Below are 13060 nucleotides of genomic sequence, written 5' to 3'. Positions count from 1 at the left end.
TTTGGACCGCAAGGGAGATATGAACTAATCACCGGTAAAAATCCCAGTAAAACTCCTGAAAACAATCACCAGTAATAAATATTATCTCCCTGGTAAAGACAGTAGCTCTAACAACTGGTAAAATGATAAACTGGTGATATTACAGCCTGTGAATGCAGTACAGGGAACGCACTTACTCCGCCTCTGGGTCCTAGTGCCAGCCAGCCGGTGAAGCCTGCTCCGTTTACCGAGGTCCGTGTGTGTTTAAAAGGTCCGTGTGAAAGTCTGCATGTTTATGCCTCTGTCCACCCACTCTTTTCATTATATCCATGTCTTTTAAGGCTTTTATTAAATAGTGTCGGCTGTAGTCCGGGCCGCCGCCATCTTGGATTATGTCATCACCAGCGCGTCATCGCCGCAAATTGCATATGCGCAGAATGACTCAAATAACTGTAAAAGAGGTGTTATATTAGTCTATTCTTTTTAAAGTGGTGTTTTTTTGTGGCTTTAGACTCCAATTACATTTATGTATATATTATGTTCCCCACAATATAAATAGGTTCACAATATAAATATTTTTTATAGTTTCTGTTTCCACTGTATCCAGAATAATAATAATAATTCTCAACAATAACTATTGATTTGTCACATGACTGTTCCAGGGTTTGAGTTTGTTTTATTTATTTGTTTCACATCTACCTGTAGCTCTTTGTTTTTTACACTGATGATAACTTGTTTGTAGTTTTATTTCAGAAAGTTTAACTTTTACAGTTACAGCTGGAAACCTTTGTTGATTGAATATCCTAGTTACATTACAGCAACCAAATTAAACTATATCAACTAAGTGAATTAATAAAAATGGCCTGTGTAAAGGCTTTTTCAAACTAAAAAATTATCTTGTGAAATCTGTGACCTGTTGACCTGCACAGCTCAAAGAATCAGAATCACGAATCGTTATTTCTTGGCAGAAATGCTTTTAAACACTTGCTGTACATTCAGCTGACATAAAAATCTTGTTTTCAAATATGTAGAATAATTGTGAATTTATCAGTAGCACTTTTAATATTTTAGTTAATTTTTTGCAGGCACCTTTTTTGTCCGTCAAATGCATTTAAAATAAACTAAAATTAAAGAGAGAATGTTATTTAATTTAACTGTTGAACCTTGTCATAATTTTATTTATTTATTTTTTTTTTTTTTTTAAATTGAAAAATAAAATGTTTATGGTCTTGGTCTTGACTCGGTTGCGGCTCCCCAAAGTCTTGGTCTTGTCTTGGTCTCAGTGCATTCTGGTTTCGGGCAAGTCTTGGTCTCGGATAGGGTGGTCTTGAACACAACACTAACTGATACTATTCATGTATATTCAGCCTCTGCGATCCATCTCTGCGAATTCTGCTCGGCCGTGCAATTCTGACCAGTCGCTCCAACATTGCTGCTATTTTGACCCAGATTGAGATTTGTCTGCGTATGTGGGGTGTGTACACGTGTGCATGCTTGTCAAGTGTTACAGGGATACGGAAAAAAAAAAAGCTGATCATTTTAGATGATGTACGTGGTTGCTTTTCAGAACCCGAATCAGTTGTAGACGCAAAAGTTAAACTTTTTGAAAAAATGTAATTTTACAGTTTGATAAACATACCACTTGTTTTTTGATATTGATACTTGTGTAACCACATTTGCAAACTGTACATAACATAAGGGCGGGGTTAGAGGCCTGCTGGTCTGTAACCTGAAGAAATTTAAGCTATTAATGCCCAGGTTAGCCCCTCAATGAACACAGAGGGATTGTAGTGTACGATCATAATCTTTATTTACAAGTCTTAATATTAAATTACTTTATTATCATTTATAATTGCTTTTTAAAAACCAAAACACAAACACTGGCTTACCCAAATAATGAAGCGGTTACAAAACAAATTCCAAACTACAGCAGACTAAGTTAGTAACACACAGCGCAACAAAAATAAACTGTGCAAAACTAATCAATGGTTAAGTAGGAAAAAACAAAAAGAAACACTAAACTCGAGCGCATTATTCAAGCACAAACGTGGGAGCATAACAGCAGTGGCAAAGCTATAACGGAACACAATGAAATAGCTTTAATAGTGAAAATCGCTACCTGAGCTCACTCTGTTCCAGCACCACACGACTCTCTGGGTAGTCTCTTAAACAGAATTCGACACAGCCCTAAAACAGGAGCCAACAATAATGTTTGTCATCATAAAACAGACATTCCAATAAAAGAAAGGTACTTACATTCCTGCCACACCAAACCAAGCCAAGCCAACATTTCAAGCATGGCCAAACCCAAAGGGTGCACATGTGCTCTAGATTACCTAATTAAGGCCTACAGAGGGTCAGGGAGTGGCACATGCAGCAATGGTGCATTCAAAGACACTCGGAAATTGCCAACTCACCTTACTACACTTACATTACAGTTAGTTACACTTTACTTGTTCTTGCAAGTTTCAAAAAATGAAATAAATTGTATTTCATACCATTTTGTACTTGTAAAGGTGAAATTTGCAATTATTGATATCGTGATGTACAGTATATCCTATTGTTTAGTATCAGGATGTATGGTATCCTGACATGAAAATCGGAAAGTGTATCATTTTGTCAGATCTGTCGCAATGCACAGCCCTAGTTAGCGCTGCTTCGATATCACAATGAACTACACAACATTTTGTGCGTTAACTTCTTTAATCCAAATACTGTGCTGTACTTCAGCAAATCTTCATTTTTAATTGAAATTCTTCACAATAGTAACTCCTATTGGGATTGATTGTGTGGGTCTGTTTAATTTTATACAGTAATAATACTCATTATAAATCTGTAATAACTGTCAGTTAGAATGTCTCAGTAGAACCAGGCATTAATGAAAATAAAAGCAAGCAAATCAACCAAAAGTCTAATTTGCACTACTCCCTTTGAAAAATCATTGATAATCCAATCATGAGGATAAACACCAACATCCACAGGTGGAATTTCCATTTAAAGCACAACAGCAGTGGCGTCTGCTGAAAGCAACTGGAAGTATTAAGTTAAATGCATTTCCAATACCTTCCTAATCAGTCTTGGCACAAGCAGGATTTTTGTGAAGTTTATTCTGAAGCATGAGCCCCGTTGCTGAAAAGCAAAGATGTGATTACTATTTATGCAGCGGATATATCCAATTACACTGAAATCTCTTGGCAAATATTATCTCCTCTAGGATTTCACCTCTGGCAGCTTCTTGGGATAATTGAGTCACACGTTTTGGGTTGGGGTTTTTTTTTTTGCCAGGAAATGTGAAGAATAGCTTCTGTGGCCTGTATCAAGTCGATATCAGAAGAATTAAATCTTATCTGACCACAGAAGCATTGGAATCAAGCTGTTAGACCTCTTTTATTTAGTCAAATATTATTGTTTTTATTAGAGGTTAAAAGTAGAGAACCATCCCAAGTCTTTTCCTCTGTGTGTTTTCTACCCTAAAAGCCTGTTTTCCAGTTCCCCACACCTTTGATTTACTAATCATTAATTTCACCTCAGCACTGCTATGGTTTGTTTGCTCTTTTGTCTTTCCATGATTATTTGCTTTCAAGTCCCTTTGGTGCTCCTAAAAATAACTGTGAGACGTCTTTTTGGTGTGATTTGGTTTTTTTCCCCCCTCTCTTAGCCAGTCATTTAGTGGTTTTATAAGCTGTTTAAATGAGTTGCTCTGTTCATGTAAATGCACCCTGCCTTTCTGCCTCCTCCTAATCCTGCACTCTTTCTGAAGTCCTTGGATTTATCCTTTTTAATGTGTCAGCTGGGCTCTCAGGACACAGAGCGAGGCAGACAGGACAGGAAGAGGCAGCTTGTGCCCCCTGAACCCGCCTGTTGATGTTCTCTGCCAACCCTATCACTAAGTGATCTATTAATCACGCCTCCCTGTCTCCCCTGCCCTTTCTACTCTGTCTCCGCAGCTCGAGTGTGTGACAACGCGTTGCTGCGCTGTCAGAACGGCGGCACGTGTCACCACCATCAGAGATGCCATTGTTCCCCCGGCTTCTCAGGAGTCCTCTGCGAGAGAGCTCGCTGCCAGGGGCCCGGAGACTGTGATAACCAGTTGTCAGGGCAAGCCTCGTTCCATCGCCGCCCCGCAGACCGCCAACTTGCTCTTACCCTTGGAATGCTTCTGATATCAATTGTTTCCCTTTGCTGAGACTCGTGAAGAAAAATCCTCAACCAAACTATAAAGACCACAACTGCTGAGACTTAACTCTCAACCTTAGGGTCAAGAAGAATATCTAGACAAAGTGCTGAGCATCAACATAATGGCAACTCTTTTGTATATTCAAGGCAACAGTGATTGGTTGTGACTAATAATGGTGCAACAACTTATGCACATTTGTTTAACTGAATGATAAGATTGTTGTCCGGTTCGTTGAAGACCTCATCGGGGAAAGATTCTGAGTGACTGCGTTCAATTTCGAGTATCCGGTATCCGAAGACTGCCCTCGGGCAAGAGTTACCTACATTCTATCAAGTTTTACTATGTGGCACCACGACATGTGGTCTCTGAACATCATCAGAGGTTGTTGAAAAGCCAAGAATGAACTGGGACTTCTTGAAACATCTTGCCTCACTTGCGTCAATCCTTATATGTAATCTTCTTCCTGTTCTCCTCAAACTCCCCTGTTCTCTCACTTTCCTGTGCTTTGGTAAACCTGGTGGTGTGTGTCGTTTTTTGCCAAATGCTGCACCTGTATAATTATAAAGCGCCCCCCTACAGGTACCACTGTAGTACTTTCTGTTTTTCAGAAGCTTTCTAGTCATGCTTGAGCTCACCTGTATGGATTGTAACATACTCTAACTGTAATTTAATTTTGTATAAAACAGATATTTTCAAGATTACGGAAAAAAAAATAAGAAAGAAAAAGAAAGATGAATAACTTTTTTCTATTGCTGCAAATCCGTCCTAGCGTAAGAGTGCGTAAGGAGTTTGGTTGTGCTGTTCCTCTGTTTGTGTAGCACTTCTCTCTATCAGAGAGCTGCTGTCAAAAGTATGTTTACATCCACATTTACACAATACACTTCCACCAAAGCAAGTAAAACATGTCTTTGTCTTGTTGTATAATGGTAGAGCTTTTAGCCGTAACATGACTAATGTGCAGTCAAGCGTTGTGTTGTTTGTAGACAAGCCAATGACAAGAACTGAATGTCAATTGAAAAGATTTGGAAAAAGCCGTGAAATGCCAGTTTTCATATTTTCACTGCAGTATTATTTACTGATAATACTTCAGCCAAGAAAATCACTCTCTGATTTCGTGTCTTTGGTGTAACGCACAAAAAACTAGGGGGATGGAAAAGGTCTAAAGCCCAAATCCTATCAATTTTATGTAAATTCTACAAGATGACTCGAAGAAAAGGAGATTGTGTGGCTTTCACAGAGGTTGTCCGGCTCAAATCTGTAATCAGATTTAATCCTTGAATCGAATGAAAAGAAGGGAAGGGTTTCTGAGCTGGTGTGGTTGAAAGCCTGCATCCTGCTGTGGGAGCCGCAGTGAAACTACACTTTCAGGAAATGAGATTTAATTCACGGAGGGTCAAAGAATACAAATGAAGTCGCGTCCCACTGGGTGACATATTGAGCACTGAGAACAATTTCATTTGAGAGATTAATTTTATTCCCGAGGTTGTCATGAAGGGCCTAATTGTGCTAGTCTAGTGTAAGTGGCTCTCATTAAATGGCACATTCAGTGGAACGAGTAGGAACCCCTTTTTTAATGGAAATTCTGCTATTTGGTGACCCTTTAGAAACAAAGATGAAAAATCACTTGGGGTGCTTTTACGTTGATATAGCCCTGAACTCGGGCCAAATGGGCAAGGAACAGTAGATCATTTCAACATCTTGATTTGGCTCGGGTTTGTGTTCATAGTGTACTTTTTGATCAGCTCCAAACAGCCTCTGATGCCATTGCATGGCCTAGTCGCCTGGGGGGGGGCGCCATTACTGCAGTAGAGGCTTCTCTGGGCAGAAAAAAAAGGAAGCTCTCATCTATTGGTCAAAGCGAGCACGTAATATGCAGAAAAATTCTGCCTTCTCCGCCTTTTTTCACAACATTCAACAAGAGGTCAGCAACAAATTGCTGTATTTATGGTCATTTTGATGTTTCATTAGGCAAGGCAAAATTATTTGCATAGCGCATTTCATACACAAGGCAACTCAATGTGCTTTACATGATCAAAAAGTGCAACAGAAAACATTCAACAGCTTAAAATCAATAAGAACTAAAATCATCAGTAAGATCAATTAAAATCGTCAACAAACACATTACATCAACAACATGACCAAAAATCTCCCTCTCAATCTCAGGTTCTCCTGCGCACCCACAACGCAGAGCAGATTTGGGGTCAATTATAATATAATACAATTATGGTGTAATTATAATTGTAATTTTAGAAATCTGTTTCAGTCGTAATCGTAATTAAATTGTAATTGAGTTTAGATAATTGATTTTTTATTTTTAATTGCAATGAAAATTCTGAAAAAAAAAAAAAAATGTCAATTATAATTTCATGCAAAACTGAGGAACGATGTTACAGTTCTACGTACAGTTTTACACATACGTAGTTAACAATTATTAAAATGTTTCATGTCAAGCTTTACTACATTTTACCATTCAAAAAAAAAAATTGAAATTGTATGTATACCAACGCCAACGAGGCTCAGGAACCCACAACAAAAAATATTAAAACCTATATTTTCATTGATTAGGAAGCCTAACATTTTGTTTTTAGTGTATTTTACATCTGATTCAGTAATTGTTATCATAAAAGATGCTAACAGAAAGCTAACACAAGAGGAAGCTTAACTTTTATTAGGTTATTTATTTCAGGTTCAGTAGTTGTGATTAATTGTAATTGGCTTTGAGGAAAAAAAATGACTATATTTAGAAGAAAATTTTTTAATCGTAATTTCATTTTAAATGAACATGGGTAATTGAAAATGTAATTGACCCTAACCCTGATGCGGAGTATTTGACACTCCCTGTGTTTGGTCCGAGCTGAGAGCGTTTGTGTTCACATCGCATCTGAAGAGCTCTAGACCTGCATTGGAAACGGCCAAAACAACTGCTCTGGAATTCTCCTGCCTCATCTGCTCTAGACTTTGTTGGCGTGTTCACACTGCCCCAAACATAGCAGAACATCCAGGCAAACAAATCCTGGAGCTTTTTAACTGCTCTGGGACGCTTCGGTCTGAACGCACCCTAAGCATTAGGGACTGAAGCCACTTTCTCTCTTTAGACCAGGGGTTACCAAATCCAGTCCTGGGGAGCATGTATACTGCACCCCCAGTGCACCACATATGATTGTAAAACGGCAGGCTTTCTGTAGCGCTGCATGATGACAACATCATTAGATTCAGACGTCTAAAACATGTCGGACAGAAGCCCTCATGGACCAAACTTCAGGAACCCTCCTTTGCACAACTTCTTATGCTGCCATTTATTTTTAATTCACACTTTCAATTATTCCATTCATTTTTTTTTTATTTTAAGTTTTGCTTTGGTTTAAACAGAGAACAACATACACGACTAAATAATCCAAAACCTTCTACCCATTCATGAGTTTTTACTTGTTTGCGGGTTTGGTCACACATACTCTAATCAATGCAGACCGTCTAGGAAGGTTACATTTGCAGAAAATCTGATCCCTAACAAGTAAATGACACATTTCATACTCTGAGCTTTCAAAATAGGGTGGTTTTTGGTGCTGAAACTGTGTAAATTTCCTCTTTGTGGGACTAATGAATAATTATTATTATTATCATTATCTAAAAATAGACACCTTAGACTGGTGTGATATCAATATCTGATTTAACTTTATGTTGGTCTACATTTGAAGATAGAAACATGATGGCATTGATTGTAAAACCATGTTTACTTGTCATTTGATTTGTTAATGTTCATTTCAGATGCAAGTTAAAAACACATTTTACAACAATAGTTAAAATGCCACTATAGTAACTTCATATAAATGCAATTTAAAAATAAGTTTTGGCTTCAAATTATCTTCCACTTTAAGCATCGCTCTGATGTGTCTTGGGAATTTAAAAGAATTCACAGACAGTTGAAAATGCTATTACTTCCCGAATGTCGAAACACACTGCTCAAAATACAAACAATAAAATGGAATGGAAAGTCTGACTGTTTATGGCTAATAATGTGTTTTATTATCAACAAGATCTGCTGGATACTGGTATCAAAATGAAATGTTTCAGCTCCGGCATTAACACAACTGCTTCATAAATTGCCTGATATATTAGTAACTTACCAAATAAAATTGTTCTGATTTGCCACGTCTGTGTCTATTGTCAGGGTAATATCATATAAAACCAATGGATTTGTTCATTCTTTTACTGATCTATACCTGTTTATCCTTTACAGGTGTTTATTGTTTTCATTCGTACACTATCAGGCTTACTGGGATACCTACCGCCACCTACTGGGTTGGAGGATTGTGTAATTTATGTGTGAATTTCCAATGCAGAGAAAGCATTTTATATCTGAAAATTGCTTACAAGTGTACAACAGCAGTTTGTATAAATCACTGCCCTAAAGTGTTAAGTTGAAACTGGAAAACTGTGCAAAGAAAAAAATGATTCTGTTGACTAAATATTGAATATTTAATACAAATAAAGGTTTTCCTTATAAGACTAAACCAAATCAAAACATGCTGTCAAACACTCTTTTGGATGCTACTATTGTCAACGTAACCTTTAATTTTGTGGAAATTCGATTCCTGTTGGTCCACAGAAAATCCCATGTATTCGGTGACAGCCAAAACCAAGGACACAACACTGTCAATATTGCCGCCAGGTGATGCTCCCACTGCAATAACTGAGAACTCGAGTTTGATATGCATGCCAGCAGCAGGGCTTAGCTAAAGGTCGTCTGCTTTTCTAAGCCTTGATGTGAGAAAAAGACTGGGAAAAAAGACAACTTAGTTTTAATCTCTTCTCAATATAGAAAAATATATCATATCTGCCTGATTTTGCAGATTCATCGCTTTTCTTTAAGGTCCTGCGCAATAAACTGGCTCTGCTGAAAGTGAAGGTGGCCAGCTTGCTGTTGGAATAATGTTGGGACGAAATTGGGTTCAAGTTTTATTTTGCGCGACTAAAGCATTAGAACAATAGTGTCCAAGCTAAGGCTGCGTCCGAATAGTGCCTCTTATCTCCTTTCCTATCCTCTTTTCCTAAACCCAGTGGATAACGTTGAAGGGTTAAGAAAGGTGTTAGGACAGGGGTTCTCAACCTTTTTCACCGTGAGACCCAATTTTCCAAATACAAAGTGGCCCGGCGGCCATTTAAATAATAACACTTTCAATTCAATTAATCCGAGTCTTGGTTTGATATGTATTCAATAACTAAACGAAGTCCACTTACAGTTAAACAAAGCTAAAATCTTGTAAAATAAATGATTTGATACACTGCGATCATTTCAAAGACATTTGTTTTTATTGTTTATGTAAACCTGCACATACAACAACACTGATCAGGTTAGCAATTAGAACAAATCAAGTTTCTACAAGAACAAATGCATTCATGGATCAAGTCAATATTATTAACAAAAAAAGCAGAAATCCCAAAATATTTTGATTTACATTAAAGATAGATAGATAAATTCTGATAAATAAAATTATTTGGTAATAAAATAAATACATCCAAAATAATAAGTATCAAATTAAATAAAGAAACTAAAAATAGAATTTGAATAAAGTGCAATTTAAAATATTAACTTATAACCTGCTGATGATTTTGAAGGCTTCAGTGCTTCGATGGCTAGCTAACTTTCTCAGAGTTGTTGGCATCACTTTCATCTTTTTCAGCCAAAAGTTTGCACCCGTCTTCTTCTGCTGCTGCTTATTGGAGCATGTTCAACAACTGAATGATGCCTCACTGCCACCAAGTGGTGGGAAGCTGCATTGTGGTCCCGTGGCCCTTGAGCCCCACAAGCGCGAAACTGAAAGTTTTTTGTGGCCCAGTAACACACGTGGCCCAAGAATTGGCCGCGGCCCTATGGTTGAGAATAACTGAGTTAGGAAACTTCCTAAAGGAGTTAGGGAAAGGCCATCACATTGTCTTGACAATCCGACAAACTTCCACTTTGTGACGTAATAATCTGATGGCAGCGAACGTGAAAAAACTACAAATTTCTGAAAAATTGACTACTAAAAACACATTTATAACACCTTCCCCTGTGTCTCTCACCGCTGATATAATCTCAAATATCACAAGGTTTGAATTTAAGAGGCTACCAGGCTACAAGGAAGAAAAGTTTAACGAAAAGAATATCACATTGAGAGTGGTGGCTCACACTCACATTCCAGAAATCAACATTAATCGGAATGAATAGATAAAGAATGTAAACTGAGAATAGGCTGTTCAACGAGTTTACTGTGTTTGTTTTACAACATCCACATAGCATTCATAGTTTGAATATGGCTTTTAGATTATTTAACGTTGGTCAAGGCATATTATTGCCTTGGTAACATAGATGTGATGATCTGCGTCCCATTTCAGTCATTGTAAGTTTCCATGAAAGCTCGGGTGAGTGGGTCCCTTTAAATGTTGTTGCCGCAAGGAATTGTGGGGCAGCAGTATCTGGTCTCCTTTGATCAAGGATGCATCACTGTTTCCTAGGCTAAAGGAGGTTATAAAGGAAGCATTGAGCCTCCTTTCCTTGGCTCTTTAACGCTTAAACACTTACAGGGGTTAAGGAAAAGTGGATAGGAGAGAGAACAGGAGAGACAATTCGGACACACTAAATATTGGGTGGGGACTGGAATCCTGTAGGGTTTGGATGTTTTCCCTCTCTGTGATTTTAGCCATGTTGTAGGATTGGGACATTCCAGTATTGAGTTTGTTTAAGAAAGCCAGATATTACATTAACTGAATGAACATTTCATTGTTTAGTGCTGATTATTAAAGGTGGAATGATAATATTACATCACAAGGTAATACAAGCTGAGTATACAAGTCGCGATGCATGGTTATGGATATTTTCCAAACTGCATCTTTTTTCTATCTATGACTGTATAATTGCGAGTCCATTATCATCTATCATATGGTTTCACAAACTCAATGTATCGTCCCACCCCGAATGATTATATATATATTTCCCCAGTGCAGCGAGAAAGAACTTTTTGCTAAAGTTTTTCAAAGAGACAAAGAGATTTTTGTTCTCTATTGCATCCCCCGTCGTCCTGTGTTATAGCGACGCCTTGTCCTTCCTGCTCTTACATCTGAGACTCAGGAGGAGGTATTGGAAGGACATTTTTAGACATGAGCAGTCCTTGTGTTCTGCCTGTGTCAGCACTGGTGGCACCAACAGAAAGTTACATCACTTAAGATGAATGGTATCCAGTGTCAGGGAGAGAAAGGCCTTAAGGTGTGTGACTGCAGCCCTAATGGCTCACCAACGTACGCTTTTAGCTCTGGGATCACCAGCTGAGGAGATGAAAACATAAATCGACACTGCAAGAAGTTGAAGTTTCGATTCTTGTTGTGCATACAACTGGCGCCGCATATATCAGGGTGCCTTTGTATTTCTGTGTATACAGTTCAGAGCTTTATATAGAAAGCTTTAGGGTTTGTTTTATTGTTCACAGAACTCAAGCTCTGTGCTTGCAATAACAAGCTGTCCTTGACCCGATCACTGAGCGCCAAGACTCGGCTGCTAGTTTGTCTGTCACTGTAACAAAAGACAGGATGAGAGTCTGGCTCCATATGGAGAGTCGCATCTATCACAAAGACCTTCCCTTTTTCTCAAGGTGCAGCTCTCTTCTCCGAGAACGAAGGCTGCCTGTTGTTACCTGTCAGTAAACACATTTGAATTCATTTATTTCTCCTCAGTTTGTTTGTTGAAAACTTTTCTTGCCAAAAGCAGCATAAGCTCCCACAAACTTGTTTGTCCACACCAAATTAAAACTTCTCATTGAGTGGTAAATTTCCATGACAGCAGGAGGGGTTACAAATGAAATTGCAGCTGAGTTCAGCTAAAAGAGAAAAGGTTTGATTAAAATGGAGAGACTGCATCAGCTTAACTTTGGATCTCTGAAGTTTGAGATGGTTACTAGACGTCGGAAACCTTTGTCAAGATCAAAACTGTCTGCCGATTTGGATCCTTGTGATTATCTGTTCACTAACAATGAGAAACTAGTAATAAACTGTCAATACCACATGGATGGATGTGTGTAAACCTTTCTACTAAAGCCCCACATTTTAGTTTTTTTAATCTATATTTAGTTACTGCATACCTTTTTAAATTGACTACATTTATTTTAAATAATTGTTTTGGGTTTTTTTAAAAAAAAAAAAAAAAGATTATATATGCACACATATACTGTATATATATGTATATAAAGTTTGTCTGAACCTTGGGAAGTCCTTCAAACTAATATCTAATGTGCTAATTTAGCAGTTTTTGCATGGAGGGATGGAGGGATAGATTAATCAGTCAGTCTTTATTTAGAAAAAAAACTCTTTTCATACAAAAAAAATGCAGCTCAAAGTGCTTTTACATAGTGAAAAATACACCCACCCCGTACAAACCCCATTCACCACACACACAGAGACAAGTTAAAATAAGGACAATGGCACAAGGAGCCATCTGCACCAGGAGCAGGACACAGACCGTGGGTACAGGGCGCTGAGACAGCGCCCCCAGTCCAGCAAATTAGCAGAAACTATTCACTGACACTGAGGGCCACTGCAGCCAAGGCCCATCACAGCCCCTAGTGCAGAGGGGCCCCTACGAGGAAACACTGCGACAGCAATCCTAAAAGACAAACCTAAAAACTTTAAAAATCACCTAAAAGATCATCATAAAACTATAAAACAACATAAAACATCATTCCACCTTATTCCTGGAGGTACCTGGTTACGCTGTGTTTTCCTCAACTTTGTCAAATTGGTAAAAAATTGTAAAAATGAAACAATGGGTTAACAAAAAAAACTCCAAAAACATATTTGGTATACTTAATCTGTTGCATCTCTGTTTAAAAAAAAAAAAGAAAGAAAGGAAAAAGAAAAACAAGACTGATATAGAAT

The 13060-nt window shown here is 37.9% G+C and overlaps 1 protein-coding gene across 3 annotated transcripts in view; it reads left to right on the top strand.

Annotated features, from left to right (window-relative positions):
- The window catches only part of LOC114479812 (netrin-G1-like), a 91937-nt gene extending 87109 nt beyond the window's left edge, over positions 1–4828 (top strand). For all 3 annotated transcript variants that reach the window (XM_028473697.1, XM_028473698.1, XM_028473696.1), the window contains one exon: positions 3927–4828. In XM_028473697.1, the coding sequence (XP_028329498.1) occupies positions 3927–4165 (239 nt within the window). In that variant the 3' untranslated portion in view covers positions 4166–4828. The remainder of the gene's footprint in view (positions 1–3926) is intronic.
- Positions 4829–13060: the final 8232 nt, after the last annotated feature.

The sequence above is a fragment of the Gouania willdenowi genome, chromosome 17 (assembly GCF_900634775.1).
Source record: "Gouania willdenowi chromosome 17, fGouWil2.1, whole genome shotgun sequence".
Taxonomy (NCBI): Eukaryota; Metazoa; Chordata; class Actinopteri; order Blenniiformes; family Gobiesocidae; genus Gouania; species Gouania willdenowi.
The sequence above is the reverse complement of the archived record's forward strand: the minus strand, read 5'-3'. Positions and strand labels throughout refer to the sequence as shown.